Source organism: Zootermopsis nevadensis, unplaced genomic scaffold, assembly GCF_977971745.1.
Source record: "Zootermopsis nevadensis isolate Lab colony 2312 unplaced genomic scaffold, Znev_1.0 Znev_ptg000004l, whole genome shotgun sequence".
Taxonomy (NCBI): Eukaryota; Metazoa; Arthropoda; class Insecta; order Blattodea; family Termopsidae; genus Zootermopsis; species Zootermopsis nevadensis.
In genome coordinates this window covers 6597882-6619665 of record NW_028259136.1, presented here as the reverse complement: position 1 = coordinate 6619665, position 21784 = coordinate 6597882, and the positions used below count along the sequence as shown (strand labels likewise).

The window sequence follows — 21784 nt, the reverse complement described above, 5'->3', positions numbered from 1 at the left end:
AATAATTAGTTAACGAGCTCAGAAAGTGTATTCCACGCCAGAATACACATAATATCCTCATACATTCTTTGCAGTGTTCACTTTTGAACATTGATGGGTTTCAATACAACTTGGTATTGAATCTCATTCTAGTACAGACCATCCTTCCTCTGTGGAGGCAGTGCCAGCCTCAGGAACGTGGCTTTCATTAGGACTTCTTTTAATTATTATAATTTAAATCAAACGATTATGTCTGATTAATATATAAAAAACTAATACACCACCATCATTAAACTTTGGAATGACACTCCTGTTAACCCGATCAGAGAGGAATTTGAAAGATAATAAAACAAGCGAATTTAAGTCTCACAATTTTGAGACGTATTTATTAGTTTTTTTATGAATACTAACTAAAAACATAAGCAACTCCTTTCATAATATACAGAATAAGCAAGTACTACTAAGTTATATTGAACATGACGTCGACACATGATGAAGCGTGCCGACTGTATCGAGACTGGAAGCCAGCAACGCCCACCACAGTAGGGAAACTATTTGACTCTGTACAATGTCTAAAAGTCTGTTTGGGACACATCAACATATGTATTACAATATTGCACAGATTGAACCTGTTCTTACAGACCCATTGTACTTTCGTACATTCAAGGTCTGAGGCACAATTCATACACAATAGCACTAAATACCTTTAAAGATTTTTTTCGTAATGAGTATTGAAATGACATTATGCTTAAGACTTGAGCACATAAACCCTTTAGTGTCAGTGACATCATGCAACATTCATCGCTTTTCCAAGTCATTATCACAGGTCTTCTAGAGCAGTGGTCCCCAACGCGGTGCCCGCGGGCGCCCACCAAGTCTTTTTTTGGGTGCCCACGTTACGGAAAGAGCTTATACTGAATAATGAAGGCCATTCAACCACGAACATTATAAAATCAAAGCACAGATCTCTACTTACTAATGCCCATCTTGACTATTGTTTGCGAGCAATAACATCATTCTACACTCCCAAATTTGAAAAACTGGCCGATGAAATGCAGTGCCAAACATCACACTAACTTCCCACTTGAGTAATAATAATTGTACTTATAAAAGTACGTATTTTTGATTGTGTGGTTTTTTGTATCATTAAACGTCGTGTTGTTTTGTGTATTATTTGGTGTCTATATCTTATTTGTCCTGAGAAAAGAAAATTTGGCTTTGTTAATTGGTTGGTGTCCGCCACAATCTCATAAACTCTCAAATGTGCCTGTAGGCACCAAAAAGTTGGGGACCACTGTTCTAGAGGAATATAATGTAAACACTTTGAACATGGTTATGGGTGGATTTATTTTTTAACTCACTATTTCTCCTCAAAGACGACAGATAGATACGCTTTTTTGGCATTCACACTGAAGGATGTTACTTGACCACACACTAAGAAGTTAACACTGCTATCATCAAGAGCATTAGCTAAGAATACAAATTCAAGAAATACATTTTGTTCAACCAAACTGACACGTTTTCTGTATTGTAAAAGATAAATGCTGTCCCAGACTCTGAGAATTCTAATTCGCTCTTAGAATTTTACAAAACTATTCACTTTATTATCTTTAAGCATTTTAGGCCTACTGTGGTCCGTCTTAAATTTTGTCAGAAGATATTTGTATTTATTCTGTACCGTCTTAAATAACATACTTATATGTTCCATGAGAAACTGACACATTATGGCATACATTCAGATTGTTTATAAAATTCTTAGTGACACAACACTGTACTTTTTTAAAAAGCATCTAGTTCTTGCCATCAACTCCGATGAATCAGTTTTCGTACTGATAAAAATACAGAAAATAAAAGCAAGCAGCGTTATCTTATACTTCTGGACGGGAACTGTTTCAAAAGTAATGGGTGGATCAATATTTGAGCAGGTTGAACATTTGTAGATTCCTAAATTTCACATAAATTTCTCCTGAAACAAATCATTCCAAGCTGATAACTGACCATGTCAGGTGCTGTTCACAAGCATCAACTTCCAAATTTCACTTTCAGGAAACATTAATGCATAATAATATTGGGAACTTACTACATTTTAATTAAACTGCCATTAACACACAATTCCTTGTTTCCTTTTAGATATTACTTCCACACAATTAGTAAAAAGGGCATTCTTAGGTATATAAAATTATGTAAGTAAAAAATAACTACTTGGAGATATGCAAAAGATTTTTTGTAACAAATTAATTGTGTGAATTGTCATCAAAGTTAACATAATTAAATATTTACAAACACAGTAAAACCCCTCAAGTTGGACACTTTTAATTGGAACCGGCGAATATCCTATAATTTTACATGTCCACAATACCCTATATCTTGGACACCCCTATATCCTGGAACTTGAAACACCCCTTTTGTTGTAAGTTGGACAGGTTCATGCACTTAGCTTCAATGCTTTGCAGGGAAACCTTTTCAGTTACATATTTTGTTATTTTGAATTTCTGACTGTTGAATGCCTCCCCTCTGGAGGATTATCTTATGGACACTGAACCCATCATTGGAATGCATTGCAAGTGTTTAACTATTCTTTTGCTGAACCCTTAACTGGACTACAGTATTGCAGAAGACACAGTTTTAACTCCATCAGCACTGTGCTTGAATTTGAGTTCAGACTGTGTTAACAGAAATGGAATTTTTCTTTTTGCGATGGGGAGGCGAAAATTGGTGGAATTGACTTTAGAAAATGTTATTGAGGCTGGGGTGTAATGTGCAATGCATGGGAGTGGGCTTCAAAAGATTATTATTAATACTATTGTCATTAATTCTTAATTCAAGTAAGCCTTCAGTAGTTGTAAAGAGATTATATTGCCATTAGACCACAATCTGATTTTTCTCTTTCACTCTATCTTGGACACCTATATAAGTTGGACACATTTTCATAGAACCCCAAGTGTCCAACTTAGAGAGGTTTTACTGTAGTACTAAATCAAATCTCAACACATTATGCATCAAACTTAAATCTTTCCAATAAAAGATGATCATCATATGATTGCGCCAATTAACATGCTAACAATTTGAAACCACTGGATTCATATTTTCAAAATAAGGCAATCTAACACTAACTTCTAATTAGCACCATAAATGTAGTAAAATAAAAATGAAATTAAAATGTGTGTGTACCTGTACAAAATTTTTTTAAGTACTTCTACTTCTAAATTAAGAAATTAATTTAATTTCTGGCTTCAATTTTGTAATGAAATGTTAATTTGGTCCATAAGTTCATCGTGGTCCATTAAGAATGTTAGACAGTTTCAAACAGTCTCCCTTTTACTTGTTAGGGAAGGTATGCATAACGAGCTGCTATAAACAAACATCTCTCTCATGGCATTGGTCTTCAAAGAACTTATAATAATAGCAGCAATTTATTATAATAAATTATCAGCCACTTCATAAGGAAATTGGTTGAAAGTGTACATTCAGTATTGACATATTTTCACCTATGAATATGGGAACAACCTATTACTTGATTGTCTAATATGATAGAAAAATACACCTGTTATTAATAATAATTGAATCTCTCACTTAATAAAATAACTGAAATGTTAGCAGAGTAGTTTTAATTTCATGTCGACATTTTATAGTCACTTTCGTATCAGATCTTTTTATTTTGAAATGTATAGCACACCTAAATAATGTTACATTACATTTCGTGATTTGTGTGTGTAAGTAACTTGAATGCATTTACAGCATTAGATAATGTTAGTCTCTTTTAGTTATTTATGTTAGAAACTGCTTCAATTCTGTATTATTAAGGCAACATATTGTGGTTATTTCTAATATTGAGCATAAAAATATTGTACTATGTGAATTATTGAATTTGAATGAAGCTGATATGATATAAGTTTCAACATCTCCTGGGAACAATTTTAAAGTATTTCATATAAAAGACAATTTTTCATTGCTACTTTAAGGAAGCAAATTTCACAACTTTCTACACCAGTTACAGGACCATCAAGTTCCTGACAGTCGAGTATCTTTGTTTTCAACATTAACAGTTTCATAAAATGTTAAATATCGTCACCTAACAATGTCTAGATAATAAATGTACAATCTGGTACAAACAGTACACTCTAAAAAAATGTGACAAGATAGTAATGCAAGAAAAGAAATACTGGTTTCAATAATATTTTCAGATTTTACACTTCACACGTTCTACTTCAGAAAAAGTAAATAATATTTTATGGGTTTAAAACTGCCAAGTATAAAATAAAGTACATAATTATGGAATGCTAAATCAGAGGACAAGATAGACCAGTTTCTTTGTATGGCCTATAATACACAGAATGTACAGCAGACTACACATTTCATTTACTGCAGTGTCAATGAATAGACTATACCAAAATAACTTTCTGTTCTTCATTCTACTACGTAGAGATAAAATTATGAAGTAAAAATAGTTCCACTTTACAGAACATTCTTCTGATACATTCCTTTTGCACTGTAGTCTCAGACAAAACCATTACGCCCTGGATTTGGATGCATCTGCATCACTAGATTTTTACTTTCCTTTCTCATCTCCCACTTCTTGCGAGTGTCCTGCAATGACATCCATTCGTTGGTTTTAATGCACGCAAAGAGGCCGACAAAAATGTAATACTACTTGGTCACCTCGTCTACTTTCCAAAAACCAAAGATTAAAATACAAAACAAAAATTACCAGTTTTATGTGACTGTGAAATTTGATAGTTTTCTGTGAAGGAGGAACATGAATTGACTTGAAGACAAAGTGCAAAGAAATTACTTGGGGTCCAAGTGAAATGAAATGTGGAATGGAAGGTATAACCAAGTATCTTCATAATTCATGTCACCAGGTACTGAAAGGGCCATCAAAACAAGATGTTGTAATGCAGTCAACAAACAAATGAGACTGGGATAACAGGATATGGACACAAATTTAGATGTTTGCTTGGAAGACTGAAGAATGGTAATATTCAAATGAACTTATTAAAGCATGCTGTGAGAATATTAAACAGAACAATTAAGCTCAGGGCCATGTTCAGCTTGTGATGAGCTTTCGTATAACAACGCTGAAATTCTGTTTCTAGAGTTTTGGCATATGCAAGAATGTATGGGACTTACCAAATAAATAAAGAAAGCTGCAAATCCATGGAAGAACATGGAAATGACTGCTAATCCATAAGACCAAGACAAGTAGTTGAAATTTGGATACATCAACCAATCACGGCGCCAGCATTCGCCACCAAAGATGGATACTGCCAGGAAGAGTAAAACCGCTGTAAAACAGACAAGATTAGCAATGTTACAGTGTACCAGAAATGGTATGCATATAAAATGCAGTACCAGATGTTTATATCTCAATAATTCTGATTACGATCATTCTTTAGGAAGGAAAGAAGGCTTAAATGCTTTTACATTAAGAAATATGCTCATCTATTTTCTGCATATAATCTTCCCTCATCAAATTACCTGCAAGAGCATTGTACACGAAAGCAATGCCAGAAAGAATCCACTCATACAGAAGGACAAATTCGAGAGGCCAGCGCATCAATTCCAAAGCAATTATGATCTGTGACGAAAATGATAGCATAAGGGCTAATGTCACAAAAGCTTGCACCACCATCAGCCAACCTGAAAGGCATTTGAAACACAAAACTGTTAGGAAGAGTATAGAAGTGAGTGAAAGACAAGATTAACATCATCATACACGATAAGCTGATAAATAACTCAAAGCAGAAGATGGCTGTCTTATGGGTTGTAGCGCTGTGTACTCATTGCCATCATAATGGTGGCAGCAAGGACCTCCGAAACGCTGGTAAACTTCTACCAGGCTACACAATGCTAAAACCCGGAAGACAGACATCTTCAGACTCATTGGCATGAAAATCTCAAATCAGGTTATACTTTCACACACACTTCATTTGATTTTTGTACTATAATAAACATTTATAACTCAGATCAACACTCTCGCCACAAGGTGACCCACCAGTTCAGCTTCAAGAATCATGCTTCATTACAAACACTGTGCACATTATATTTATAGACAGAAAACAAAACACTTATCAAGAAAGAAAACTCTTCACTAACCTGGTAAAAGCCATTCTCGAATGACGTAATATTCTTGGCTAAAAATGTAATGACAGCCATCAAACAGCTTATCAAACTGATAATATGGGTATCGGAACTGATCGAAACAGTATTCCCACAATCCCATGTGTTTGAAGTCACTGAAAGTTTCCTGATAGGACTGAATCCAATAAGGACTGCAACAAACGGCAGAATTACATTTAAAACATGTTCTGAATTCAACACATTCCAACTTTGGTTGATCTGGAGCTAATGCTTTGTTATATCCATATATTTCCTAATTTGTTTGTTGATCAGTTGTCATTCAAGTTTTGAAGGTATTGCCCATACAGGCTCTTATTCATCCACTTGTCTTAATATGTTGCCCTGTTTCACTCTTACCATCCAATATTATGAAGATGAACCAGAAAGATAGTAAAATGGGAAGAATCACACAAGAAAAGTACAAAGTAGCATCTACTAGAAAATATACGGCTCATGTCAATATATTTCATCATCATAAGCTCTCAAAATGTATATGTCAGCTTTCATGATTAATTTTAGAAGATATTTTAGTTTTCATATTTGGTATACACTGAACAAGACATTTTAATTTGCACTTTCCTGCCAGAATTATTTCCCATGATGTAATAATTCATATGTTTATCAACCATCCTTAAAATGAAGTTCTAATGCTTAGTGTCTATAAAAAGAATATTCTGTGCATGTCAACAATTAGCAAATATAAATCTTACCTTGCAAATGACATCATCAGCATTAAACCAGAAATGTATGTGAGCATTCCTCCAAACACCAAGGCATCTGCAATAAAACAATGCAAAATTGTACAGAATAGAATTTATTTACATTTCATTGTTCCTTCATAGGCTAAAACCATGGATGTAGATGATGTCATAGCACGTTTGTAATACAAATATAAATGATATAGTTACAACAGTAATTTAGTCAACTACAGTTTTTCCACAAAAAGGCATAGTCACTGTTGCTTATATGTGTTTATAATAGCTAAGAATTTTTGGTCGACATAAATTATTCTGTGGAGTAGAAGGAGTGAGATAAGAGATAGTGCTGGCTTAACTTCTTCATATCTTCATTCAGACGTTTTATAGTGGGGGATGAGTATTGAATAGCATAATTCCTGTATAATAAACTCCTTTTTTATATTTACTGAGTTTAGTGTTAGAACATGAAAGTTATATCTGAATCTTATACTTACATTGTGGATATCTGAGTTTGAGATTTCTCTGTATTTCATTACAAATGATGATTATGAGAACAAGAATTTTCTGGCTAGTGGAAGAATATTAAATTTCTTAATTCTCTACAACGGGCTCTCTGGTATGCTTCATATATAGAACTACATTCATGTACTTATTGGCTTTAATCCATTTGTTCAAACTATCAATAAGATCATTACAAAAATAATTCGTTGAAATGCATATAACAGTACAGCACACACCACATTCCTAGGCAGTTTATCCCACACTCCTGTTTTCTATTCTGGTAATGTTTCCTTAGTGAGGACCTGAACCTAATTACCAATTTATTTTGTACAACTGTCTGTTGGTCATTCGGTGGTACTTTGTGCTGACAATGTAAGGCCCATTGTATTTGTTGGTACCACCAAACGCACATATATTTTCATTAATATTCATGAGTAGTTTTTAAACGTTAAGTCACATTACAGAGTTCCTTGGTTGGCCATGATCTTGCGTTCTGACATAGAAACTTGACAGTGTAAGAAAAGTAGGTTATGTCTACTTCTATAGCGATACAATTAGATATATCCCACACATGTAATTCCTCACTGCAAAAAATAAATAAATAATTAACCGTCCTATAAATTTAAAATATATTCCACAACGCGACAAAGAATGAAATAAACGACAGCCTACCAAAGCACCAGTGAGGTGCGGTCAAGCCTTTGTTTACACTGAATTCCAAAACAAAATTCGTACGTACTAGTTGCCTTGGGATAATCATGCTTTCCGTTGGTCGACATTGTGCAGCGTCGTTGGAACACTTATTTCCTTTTCGTGTATTTCTGTACACGAGTATAAAAAGCTCGACAATATCAAAATAGTTTACTACAAATCCACCATTTTGTTTGTCACGCCCAATTGGATAGTTGCATGTTGGTAGCAGGGGGGTTAGGTTTCGGTAGCCACTCCACAATAATTGCCATTAAAAATAAGTACATTTCTTTTTAATTGCACAGCATCCAAAAACAAAAATTGGATATTTTTGCACATCGAACTGCATACATTGTAATATTGGTTGAGGATCAGACTATGGTGGTTTTATCTTAGCGTAAACAGTGAATACTTTCGATTTTTACAAGAAAGTATTCAATCGATAATCGTTTTGGGGGTTCACGGATGTCAGTCTTCCGTTATATTTTTGGGTCACGTTTTTAGATCATCGATATGGATCAAATTGCCAATTGTGTTGATTGAAATTTTAAATGAAGTGAAACAGGTTCTTTTTTACAGAGAACGTTCGTTTTGTTTGAATTCCTATTTTGTAATTGTTCCAGTTGACAGTTGACATTACAGTTCGAATTCATATTTGAGTCTAGTTTGAATTTTGTATTTGGATTAAAAATCATAAACTGTAGTCCTATACACAGTTCGTTGTTATCAACCGAGAAGAAACCTTTGAGGACGAAAATAATTCAGATGATTGGCCAGTCTGACTAGAATAAATATTGTACCTATTAGTCATTTTCATTGGGAACCTTATAGGAAGGGACTACATGGGAGGCCTAAAGTGTAAGACTGTAACCTTGAGACTTGCAATGAATAGATGATTCAGTGACAAGCTTTCACAGAACAATGAAATCATGATTTGTATTTGTTAAGGTAACAATGTAAATTGTATTTCTTTTTTCAATGAAATAATGTACATATAAAAAGGTTACTATACGATATCAAAGTATCAGATACAAAATACAAAGAGCACAACTGTTAGTGTTAACAATAGTGAAAGTTGTGAATTATACAACTACTTTCAGAACAGAAAATATTTATATCAAAATCTCAACTCATTGCAAAATGCTTGTGAGCCAGTTCTTCTATTATCTTACATCTTGCAGCATGACAATCCTTCACATACGGAATGCTTAGAAGTAATACAGTAAAGAAAAATATTCAATTATCATACTTGAAAGAGAATTACAGTACATACTGGTACAGATTAAAATATTTACTGAGTTGTGCTTCAAGTAACAGAAGAGAAATATCTTTCCTAAGAATCTGCATTTCAACCTGAAGACAAATCATCAAATCTCACAGCTCATAAAAACTTTCAACTGCTGAAAAGAACATTAAATATCAAATACTGAACACACATAAAGATCAGAAAATAATACACTCACTGACTAACAAGGTAAAATGTTAACTGCTCAACACTCATTATCTTGCAAAAATATGTTCATACATATACACATCATATGTATAGTTTCTGATTAAATATTTCTTCTTCTAGCATCATACATTTCAGACAGGTTGATGGAGATTAAATAAGTAACAATGATTATTACATAAACTCAGTAAATTGTGCAACATTTAATGCTGAAACCTTCCGAACACATATTTTACCTCTACGTTCCTACAGTATCATTCATCCAATCTTATGTAGAAATATGTACTACAATCAAAATATTTGCATTATCAACCATGATACAGACCAATTATCTCACCATTACAATAAAATATTCTGATTATATGCTATGCCCTTATTTTTGGCATACAAATTTGGGGGGGGGGGGGAATGTGCGTTTTGTATTTGTGTAAATACAGTCATCATTATACTTTCATCAACTATTCAGATCTACTTTCCTTCTTTGTACTTAAAATCTTAATTCTGTTGGACGGATGCAACAAGTATGACCACAAATATTATATAAATAATGGATTCAATTTGGCCTTGCCATACAATGAGATGCCTCTATGCTTTTGACTCCTGCTCCATGTCAAATCTTGTCTGAGATTCTTTGAGATACTTCCTCTTCTTTCGCTGAATTCTTGCTTCGACAAGGAAAAGTATTCCAGATATGAATGCCATTGCGACTCCTGCCACACCCAACCCAAATGCCCAGCCAAAGAAATTGTTTGTATGGCCCGGCATCCACCCATCAGTGTTCCCAAGACAAGCAAAGACTATGACCGCAATCCCACCAGTCACACCTTCAGACAATGAAGACACATATAAGTAAGACAAACTTGGACACAATGCAATATATAGCTACTCTGGCAAGACATGGGCTATGGCCTTGAGTGGTTCTCCACACAAGTGAGTACTGCGCAACTCAAGGCCATTGTTCGTCCTACCAAACTAGCTGTACAACTGTAAAAGGGTTCTCTTAAACAGAGAAAAAAACTGACTCATTTCTAAAAAGTGATGTAAGATGATCAGTGATATTCAGTTCTAATAGTCATGCTTTAACGCCCAAGTCAAATTTATAATTGTTATGCAGGGAAATTAAAGTACGAGTAATATAGACTACATTTCTTATAATTTTAGAGCTGATGTTTATGGGTAGTGTTTATCATCAGTCTAGCACAAAGCTAATATTATATGTATCACCTGTTCTCAGAATAATATATGAAATCAATGTTGGTCTTCCAGCATGTAACACTTCATGGACTTGTAGGTGGGATACCAGTGTTCCCTCTGAAACATTATCTACTTTCAAGTCCGCAGTTTTACATTCCAGAAGGCCAATATCTTTAATGCAGTGAGTACCTCAACTTTCATACAAAATATGTCATGTAGAAAGAACTTTAATGATTGATTTGTATTAACTCTGTTTCTACACCCTAAGTTTCCACAGCTATGTGTGGAAGCAGACGTGTTTTCTTGGAACACAAAACGATCACTTACCGGCAGTCATGAGCAAGCCACTGATGACCAAGGAGAGAAGCACGAAATGTTTCTGTTCCGGTCCAAAACACAAGAAGAAAATCAGGACAAGGATCAGTGATATCAGGACACAGACGAAGCATAACGTGAAGAAAAACTGTGTCACTATCATGAAGGCTGTAAAGAAAATTTAAATAATTAGTGAATAGGTAATACTGCATTTGTATGTGCTGAAACTTCAACACACTTTAGGCCTATGTTGTATTATTGACACAGAGGTAAAGTTGTAAATCTGTAAAAACAATATTTTTCAAGAATGAAAAACACTTCTACCAAATAAGAATGTGTGGAATATTGGTGCAAACAAAGCTATGAAGCAATATGAATATTGGAATATGACCACATTTATGTGCAACCTTGCAATTTGGACTTACGTGGCAAGAGAAATCCTCTGATTTCATCGTAACCAGTAGTAAATGGATCATAAACCCATCTACATCCTACAAAAAACCTCCTCTGGTAACTGTCCTGCGGATCTGGCAGAGAACGGAAACAATGTGACCATAAGCCAAGACGATCAAGGTTGGCTCCTGTGATGCGAGGATCACTGACAAGCCATGCAGGTGCACAGAATGCCACAAATATGCATACAAGAGTCAACACAAAAGTGCCAACTGCACAGTTGCCAGCCAGGCTGCGTTTCTTCATCTTGACTGCTCTCACTTGATGTTAATTTTCACTGTAGGCATGATATTCATTAGTGATACACAAACTGGGCACATAATTTCTAGTCACAATTTTTAATTTTAAATAATAAATTTATATCAAGTAAAACAGTTTTACAGCAAAACTTTAAGGCAGTCTTTTGGGTTTCTACGGCCTTCCACCGTCTTGAAGACGAGCACATCATGTTGGCTGTTAACGTTGTTCCACTAACCAAGAACACAGGCGATAAAATAATAGGAATTGTCAGTAAACCAACAGGTGCACGCGTACGGGCGTATAATACTGTTAGAATATTTCGATATATATTTACTTTCATTAAATTAAATATAAATTGTTATAAATTACATAAATACTACAAGTACAAATGAATCATTCACAGTGTTACGAAACTTATATTGTTACTCAAAATAAAGTACTTGTAATTTTGACCAAGACGTTAGAAAATTAAATGCATAACATATAAACAATTACGAATATTATTATCTGATGTTGTTTACCTTTTGCGTCAACGCCCAAACCAATAACAGGTGGCATACATGTCTGACTGCGTCCTCGTTATGAGCCGTTTTGCGTTTGCAGTGCTACCAACGAAGAACACAACATATTCCCTAGAATTCCGTGATATGATAAGCGTTTATGTCACCAAGGTAGGCTGTCAGGAGGAAAGGGAGTGTATGGGAATGGGAACGTGTGCACAGTAGCAAATTACATTTCTAAAAAATAAACCTTCTTGTCCTTGAGAGTTTCACATAATTAAGCGCAAGGCTGGGGAAGAACAAGACTTGTCTATTCTGGTTCAGCTTTCCTAATGCAAATTTTATGACGCGTTGACTAATGCATGAATGACTTTGACGTGAGTCACACTGGAGTACTAAGAACCAATTACCACTCAAAACATTGCAACGTTCACAGTCCAGTCATGTTACTGCAGTTGTCAGCAGTTTGCACTGTGGAATTGCCATTGTGCACTATTCATGTCATTATTTTATTGCCAGAGGAACTGGTCCCATCAGTATCCATAATTGATCTGATGTTTTGGTTCTTCTCTGACTTTATTGGAAAAGGCCCTTTGGTCCATTCTGATTCAGGGTATACTCACAATTCCTACACGTTTGGCAGTACTCCCAGGATGGGAGAAAGAACTATCACTAGTGTTCTTCCTACACTAAACAACAAGCCCGAAATAAATGTGTGTGTGTATATATATATATGTCCTCCAGTAGGATTTGAACCAGTGATACACAAGCAGATCACCATTCTAATCTTTCACCAAGCTAGTTCTAGGTTGGTAACTCTTCTTAAAATGATTTATGCCTCTATACAGATAGATGCCTTATATGTTTGTTCTGCTTCAAGTTCCTTAATTCTGTCTTTCAGACATACCCTTAGACAACATACATGTTATTATTTATATGTTCTTAGCCCAAAACCATTAAATTTGGCAACTGGTAGAACAGAGGATGGGAAAATAAATTGGAGTTTTAACTTTAACAATATTTAATCTGAACATCTGAATTACAGTGAAATTACACCATGAACAATGGTACAGCATTTTGGAACATATTATACAAATATAAACATATGTATATGTTGTACTGTTGAACTTCTTTTAAACATAAGAATTTCTGATGTGATGCCAGAGTTTAATGCTGTTTCAGTTATGGAACTGTAGAAAGTGTGCATCCCTCAGGTTAACAAGTGTAGTAATTCAGTAGAATGTCCCACTGCAATTTCTGGAAATTTTTAAGCCAATTCTGCAACAGTTTCATAAGGTTCCTTCAAAATAAGCAAAACCCATCAGGACCTTATAATCTCAGTATCAGTTTTTGAACTCAAAATTGTGGTTTTTCAGTACTAAAAATTTCTAACATCATGGACATCTATGTAGAACTAAAGTGCAATTATATCTTCTGCTTCCATGCTACAGGATTTTAATTTACAGTTAAACTAAAAACATATGTTTTTCACTAATTTGTGTTGGGCACAGAAATTATTATTAAACTGTCATATTACTACACAGGTTCATCCTCCACCAAGTCTGAGCATATATTAATTACTCTTTTTCTCAAACTAGCTGCCTTGGCAATCTACTTGCCTCCTCATTCTCTGAACATCAATATAATTGAAGCTGTATCTGTAATATTAGGTTATGTAGCTATTCCAGACAACAAAATCAGTACTTAAATTGCTTTATAGTTCCTAATAATGGCATATTTAATAAATTAAATACATGTAGATGTATGCCAGTTTTTCCACGCTCTTACTTGAAAGCTTAGAAAGATCAAGTTTTGTCCATACCTTAGCTACTGAAAAGAACTTCCTTCACAAAATATTTTACCTAATGTAAAAATGTAATAAAACATGAGAAAGACCAAATTTTATAACTTATAAACTTTTTTCTCATATGTCATCTGAACCAAGCCTACATATTCTTTGATTTTTTGCCCTTCACTTCGGATAATGTGTGATGTGATTTCATATCATTATACCGAAAATGTAGAACGTTCAGAAAACAAATGGCAATTAATACAGAGACTCTTATGTTAAAATTAAACTTCTTGAAAAATCATCAAATGATTATGAAATATACATCACAAAAATACTAATACAGTTGTGTGATTCAAAATTCTTGCAGTGGTGAAGATGTTTTTCTGGGTTGTGATGCCCTGAAGATGGATGACACAGTATGTTTCTCCATAATGTTGGTTCTTACCTACAAGTCCACACAGTGTCACAATCCAGATGATCATCAGGATAATTAGTTTTGGTACTATGAATATTGCAGCATCACATTTAATGAAATGTATGAATGTTATAATACCTGTTTATATTGAAAAAAAATTAAATTGGACTGTTAAAAATAAGAAAATGCAATGCTGTTGTGAACTGAAGGAAGACGAAGTAAATTCAAAGCTCACTGGTAAAATGCCAAACATAACCTAGACTTAAATATAGTTTTAATTTTGAGAAATATAAAAATTAGCAGACTTCTGTTCAAACTGCAAACCTTAGAAATAGTGATGCAAACTGAATTTAACCACTAATGTTAATGACACAGTTGCAGTAAGCAGAATTTTATCTTAAATATTCATATCCACTGTATTCTTGCTGTGAAACTTCCATTTCATTTAATGTTTAACTGCCATGTCAAATGTCTTCACATATATTTTCAAAGTTGTATAAACACTCGAGCTTAAAGTAAATACTCTCTACATTAAGAAATAACAGGTTATGTTCCAAAAATTGTAGTGCATAGTATACCAGTTTGATGAAATTCACAAATATTTTATACAAGTAAGATTTCAGCTTTGATTAGCTTCATATTCCAAATTATCATCTGTCATTACTCAGTCACATCATTTTCTATTGATTACTTATGCTATATTTTAGAAATTATAAGGCACTGGTACTGAAGAAAAATGCATACCCTTAATTAAATGAACTAGCTATACATAGTGCATATATTATTATTTATTAAACACATGTAATAAAATAGTTCTATACACTTGAAAAAGAAAGTCACACTGCCAGTGCTAATTGTATAAAATATAAAATGCGTAATTTCAGTAAGAAATAACACTATAAAAATACATTTCTATTTCAATATTACAGTAAAATTTATATAAGCTTTTAGTGATGCAATGTTCACTGCTTTGGACGGAATGTCAATACTTTTAAACATCTAATCAACAACATCATCAGTGTTAGGAATTACAATTTTCATTGCTTTCACACCCATCTTCATTGGGGAATATTGCAGTCTGCATTTTATTCATCTGTGATAACTGCTCATTCCTCTTCCAAATATACAAATTTTTGTTTTCACTTTACTATGTTTCTCCCTCCCCAGTATTGACCACATAACAGTATTGCAAAAGAAATATACGATTGCTATACCAATGGATCAGTACCTTAATGATAAATGATTAGATATCTGTTAAGTTCATAGTTTACAGTAATGCACAATATAAACTGTACAAGAAAAATTAACCTTTCATATTTTGAAAGGTAGCAAAAACTATAGAAAAAAAGACATTACTTGTTTAAGATTGATAAGTTACTGACATGCTGTTCAAACTGCAGAGATTGCAAAGTAATATGTAACTTGGGAAACAGATTTAATTCAAAACTCTTCATTTTCATGAGTAACATTCTTTGAATACTGATCAGTTCAGCACTATATACAATATACATTTCTATTTCCTTAATTCTTAAAATTAATAATGGATTGGCCAAAACAAATTTTGTCTTCAGAACTGCAACTATAAAATGAGATTCAACCAGAACTAGAAAAAAGCTTTTGCATAATTTATTTTATACTCCTAATCTGGTACATAATTATATTTATTACTAACTCAGAATTATATAAACTTAAGAATGACTTGTTAAAATCAATGAGAGATTCAAAATACTGTTATATCTAATTCCACAGAATGTTTGCGCTAAAAATATGGACACAACTCACAATGAAATTAGGTAAAAGAGTAACATTTAAAGCTTTGTTTTAATAATCTGCAATTTAACTCATGCATATTTAGGTAATAACAAGATCGCTATTCCAGAACAAGTTATGAGCATTATATTGCTGTTTTACTGCATATGCAACAACGATTTGAGGTTCTTACAACAGAAAGTATGAAGATGGCTGTCTTCTAGGTTACAATGCCATGTTGTGTCTCATCACCTCTATCACTGATGCTGCAAGGGTCTCTGAAGTGTTGCTATAAATGTATAATTTTAATAAAATGCAACTCTATTTCTTATTTACAATATGTAGTGCCCAGGCTAACAAACCTAGCCTAGAGCTACAAGGCACCCATAAATTTTAGATAACTGAATAAGACAAGTACACGTGTTTTAAAAATGTGAGAACATTATCCGAATTTTGCCTTGGCCTACATAAAATTGTGCTTCAAGGATGATATGAATGCATACCATATCATCTAAGAGTATATGAATAATTACTGCAGAATTTAAAGTTCATACAGTGTAAAACAGCGTTTCTGAATTAGCAGGCTATAACCCCATGGCTGACCTTCAAAGAATTTGAGGCAGAATAAAAAATTACTAAAACACATAAGATAAACATAACAAAAAAACTTTGTGGGTGGCAAGTTATTAGTTCATGTTACACATAATACAGGTATGTCAATATTCTGAGGTTATGCCTATATGGTGAAAATAACTAAATTAAAATATACGTTGACAACACACTCTTCTAAATTATATCTTAAAACTTGGCGCTAAAAGAAACATGTTCATGCCCAACCTAAAACTGACAGAAGGGTGGGCTATGTGAAATTCTTTGAACAAACTCCAGTATAAATCACTTCTCAAAATGCTGTCTTTCAGATTGTTGTGTGACCCTTCCTTTGTTCCATATGATAAGCTGAATGAGTGGCCTCCCGTGCCCTCTCACGCTTCTTATGATGAACACGCCCCTCTACTAGGTACAGAATTCCACTAATGTAGAGGAACAGAACTCCAAAGACAGCTAGTGCATAAGACCAGGATATGTTATTATGTTCCCAGTTTGGCATCCAATCTCGGCCATCTCCACATGCACCAAAAATAATGACAGCAATTGTTCCTGATACAGCTGTAAAATAGAAAAAAAAAGTAAAATTCATGAGATCTTATTTGGGCTGAAACAATATCTTCCATTACAGTAAAGCAGACATACGACCATTTACTTTAATCTTTATATTTCACTCAAATTTAATAACTTTCTTAAACATTAGATGTTCATTAATGAGGTTATAAGACCAATATTAATAATTTAACATTCCAAAACATATGTTTATACATACTTATTTACCAGAACAACATATTAAAAATGTTAATTCAGGCTTTATATCTAATGTCCCATCAAAAGTGAATTAAGTAACCTAGTATGTAATCAGTACTGTGTAAGAAATAAATTGATCATTACCTGCTATTGTGAGATCAGTTCCTATAACAAGCAGAAGCAGTACAAAACGCTCGTGCTCCCGACTGCAACACAGGTATAAGGGCACGAGAAAACTAGCTATCAGTAGAAGTGTGAAGCACAAGGTGAAAAAAAACTGTGTTGCAACAAAGAAACCTGCAGAGACAAGAGCACAGTGAATTATTACTCAAACTGGCTTCCATTCTGATGATGAAAACAACCCAAAATACTGTAATTTAATAAATTTAAACCAAATTACAAAAATGTGAAACAATGTGCTCAAAGAATGCTTTGATAATCATAGCTTAAGAAGCTTTCTACTCATGTAAGAGGCACATTCTTATTTTACATGTACAGTTTTATGAATGGTGCAATTCTGAATATACACATAATTTTAAAGTGCTGGCTGGGACTTAATTGTTCTTATGAAAATGACAAATGTTTGACTTTTTACTAGAGTATATGTTTTCCGTCACTGACAATAAATTCTTTGTTAACTACTGGGAAGTTCCATGACAAGGAAAATAATTTTGAATAAACATATACTAAATCACAATTTGGAACATATCTGAGAAAAAACTGGAGTTCATGTTTCTTACCTGGCAATAATATATCATGGATAATGTAATATTCCTCTTCAAATACCCACCAACAACCATAAAACTCTGTCTCATACCAGTGGCGAGGATCAACAAACCCTTGGAAACAAACCTGCCACAGGCCTGAAACAAAACTGATAGCTTGCAAAGAATGCTACTTTTATGCATTCGTTGTTTGAGGTACATAACACATTTCAATTAAAAATGGTATTAGAATACTGTGCTATAAAAACATTATGAGAACTAATTTTTTGTTTTACTTTACCGTTACATATACCTGCATCACGCATATTCATATATCTGTAATTAATTCTTTGTTGATATATATTCTTCATTTTAATGTCATTTCCTTGTAGTCAATGTTTAGTATTTTTACATTTATTCTGTTATGTGTTTTACTGTATCTATGGCCATTCCAGTATCAATGCTAATAAATTGTAAGAATTACAGAATGAATGTTGTGAGTAATTCTGACAAAATGAATTTTATATGGCTGTTCCAATTTAGGCTATTAATAATTAGGGTCGAGGAACTTCACTTTTACTTACTGTATAAACTATCATTATAGCCTATTTGTACACTAGTTACTGGTCTGTTATTAGTTACAAATTTTATGAGTTTTATATAAATTTAAAGTAGCCTTATCGCCTATGAATCTTTACATTGTTCACTTATTTAATTATGTTTTTGTAATTATGACGCCTATGTCTAGTTATTATCTGCACATAAAACAGGTGTGAAGTTATTAATATACAAGAGAAAAGGTTCAAACTAGGCAATTTTTAACTTCGCAGTGCTAATTTCAATATGTTAAAACAAAACATACTGGGACCACACCTATTAATAACCTCAACAACATAAGGAACTCACCTATGTTCAGGAATTTCGGATCTTTTAATTTGCCATCTGTTTCGAGCCAATACGGAGAGACAAACGCAATGAAAATAAACACAAATGCCAGAGCTGCAAATGCCGTAGCCACAAGACCAGTCCTCGATTTTCTTCCCATGTTTGTTTATTATCCTGACTGACTTCGCGTCCTGGTGGCAGGTGGTTCCATTCCAATTCACAATCACTGCTGCAAACGTTGGAAGAACTGTTGTCTCTGTCATGAATTGGAAGAAGAAGAAGAAAAATCTTTGGTTGAAGGCTACGTATTTCCTACTCGGTGTACCTGATTATGTATGGTGGATGGTATGAACGAACGGGATGGTAGACGATCTTTCTCGCTTGACTGTAATATTATTTTCGAGAAATATTGAGTTGTCATAAATTCCGCCAAGTTTGATATGGGATGCTTGAAGCACGTATGAGTTAAACGAAAAGGAATGTATGAAGATGCATGATTTTTAAATGCATAACCAGTTTCTGGTTTTCTTTACAATGATGAGTTTTATAAAGAATAACAATGCATTTCTCCACAATGATGAGTTTTATAAAGAATAACAATGCATTTCTCCACAATCTTCCATTTATAAGATAAAAATATATTAAATTCAGCCTGACACATTCTCTGTGAGAAGTACCCAATTTGTATTTAACATTTTGTGTTTGTTGGCAGTTTGGTTTGAACCAACAGATATAAGGAAAGCTGGGAAAGTGTTTCAGTCTCGGCATTGGACAACTTTAGGCTATGTATCACCCAACTTGAATGAGCTGCAAGTGATGTCACAGGCATCAGGTGAGGCCTACTTCTCCATCTGTTCATTTACTCGTGTGCTAGATATTTTGTTTCAGACTTTATACTTAAAATAGAGGAGAACATTTTGTTTACATTCTATAGATCTTCATAGGCCCAAGCCAAGGTTGTTGAACACGTCATAGCACAAATATAATACTTGTTTCTAATACACATATAAATTACATAGTTATCACAGTAATTTACAGTCGAATACAGTAGTACAGCAAAAATAATTACACTATTGCTTAAATGTATTTATATTAACTGAGAATTTTTGGTTTAGGCAAATTCTTCTATGGAGTAAGAGTGAAATAGGAAATACTGCTGGCTTAAACTTCTTTACATTATGATTCAGACTTCCTATAGTAAGGGGATGATTATTGAATAACTTAATTCCAGTATTGTAAATTCCTTTTGATATTACTGAGTTTAGTGTTTGGCGCATGAAGGTTATCTGTATCTTGTACTTATATTGTGGACATTTGAGTTTGTTTGAAATTTTTCTATGTTGTCCACTACAAATGACAATGAGAACAAGAATTTACTGGCTAGTGGAAGAATATTAAATTTCTTAATTCTCTACAATGGGCTCTCTGTTATGCTTCATATGTAGAAGAAATTACAGTTCATGTAATCATTTTTATCTTATTTCAGACTGTATGATTTAAAGTATGTCTAGGCTCCTGTCTTCAAGTTAAAATCATCAATCAAACTCAACTGAACATTTATGTCACATCAGAACCCTGATGATGGAGACAGAGTTGGTTCCCAAAACGTTGGTTTACTACGGTAACCAGTTGACACGGCTGATTGCCCGAGAAGATTTTATTGATTGTACTCGCCGTGAAAGTCTCAAATCCTATATGAAAATACTGTCTTGAACTTTTAATCTGTACATACACTAATTGTAATCTTTTTATCTGAACTGGGTACAGATTACTATGTTGTATAAATAAGTCATTATTAAATGCTTTTGGGTATTCCCAGCATATAAAAGTACTACAGTGAAACCTCTATCCATCGTTCCCGGAACTATCGTTTTCCCGGATGCATCGTCCGTTTTGTTCGGTCCCGAATACATCCCATATAAAATAATGTTACATTTTCCCGCTTCTATCGTTCCTCGAACTATCGTTTTATCGCATCGATCGTTCAAAAATCTTAGTCCCGGCCCACAATTTTCCCGCAATGATCGTTTCTGAGAATTTAAAATGCTGGGTTTTGAGATAAATTAATACCGAAAGACGCACAATGTTTTTGGAATACACAGTAGTGGTAACCTGTTATGTCGCCCAACCAGCACATTCTTTTGGAATGAGGGTCAGCGGTGCAGGGGTGATAGTTGGAGTGAATGGCAGTGCTCATTGTCAGAAATTTTACGATTTTAATTAGGGTGCACTCATATTTCGTTCCAGCGATGCCAGATGGCATGTGCAGTGTGAATTTCTTCACAAATGCTTTTATTACAAGTACAAAGGAAAGGCTGGCGGGACTTTTCATTCTTCTGGTTCATCTCGTTTCCAGCGGTTCAGGGTCTTCTACAGCTACGTTTCATTGAGTTCGGCAGTAATAGTATTTCCATTCTTCCTGTTATTGTCCGCAAAGGGGGTTGGAGTGGTGAGGAAGACGAAGACGACGAATGCGAGCCCGAAGCTTTGCCGAGTTTTGCCGAAGCACACGCTACATTGGCGAAAGTGAAGTCGTTCTTTTATGCGCTTAATATTAGTGAACGTGACGAGGAAAACATTTTGAACGTGGAAAGTGCTCTGTTTGGTCTAAAACGTAAAGTTTCGACAAACCAGTTGTCCATTAAAGACTTTTTTGGTAAAAAGAAGTAACTTTGAAAGAGAAACATTGTTTTTTTTTAAATTTTTAATGCTTTCCCGCATCTATCGTTTTCCCGCATTCATC

At 34.0% G+C, this 21784-nt stretch overlaps 4 protein-coding genes across 7 annotated transcripts in view; 1 reads left to right on the top strand and 3 right to left on the bottom strand.

Annotated features, from left to right (window-relative positions):
* The window catches only part of LOC110828757 (uncharacterized), a 161582-nt gene that overhangs the window by 135578 nt on the left and 4220 nt on the right, over positions 1-21784 (top strand). For all 4 annotated transcript variants that reach the window (XM_022061756.2, XM_087342705.1, XM_087342704.1 and 1 more), the window contains one exon: positions 19754-19873. In XM_022061756.2, the coding sequence (XP_021917448.1) occupies positions 19754-19873 (120 nt within the window). The remainder of the gene's footprint in view (positions 1-19753; positions 19874-21784) is intronic.
* Positions 338-8292, bottom strand: pck (Claudin superfamily protein pickel). Its single transcript, XM_022061770.2, has 6 exons — positions 8038-8292; positions 6810-6876; positions 6076-6251; positions 5458-5619; positions 5110-5264; positions 338-4566 (listed from the first exon to the last, which is right to left on the bottom strand). Exons 1-6 carry the CDS (start codon positions 8075-8077, stop codon positions 4477-4479), a joined length of 690 nt encoding a protein of 229 aa, XP_021917462.1. The 5' UTR covers positions 8078-8292; the 3' UTR covers positions 338-4476.
* On the bottom strand, positions 8922-12457 carry sinu (claudin family member sinuous). Its single transcript, XM_087342722.1, has 4 exons — positions 12162-12457; positions 11373-11677; positions 10960-11115; positions 8922-10262 (listed from the first exon to the last, which is right to left on the bottom strand). The coding sequence occupies exons 2-4, from the start codon at positions 11644-11646 to the stop codon at positions 10024-10026; spliced, it is 669 nt and encodes a 222-aa protein (XP_087198848.1). The 5' UTR covers positions 11647-11677; positions 12162-12457; the 3' UTR covers positions 8922-10023.
* Positions 15118-19280, bottom strand: kune (claudin). Its single transcript, XM_022061772.2, has 4 exons — positions 19063-19280; positions 18193-18315; positions 17597-17749; positions 15118-17263 (listed from the first exon to the last, which is right to left on the bottom strand). Exons 1-4 carry the CDS (start codon positions 19199-19201, stop codon positions 17013-17015), a joined length of 666 nt encoding a protein of 221 aa, XP_021917464.1. The 5' UTR covers positions 19202-19280; the 3' UTR covers positions 15118-17012.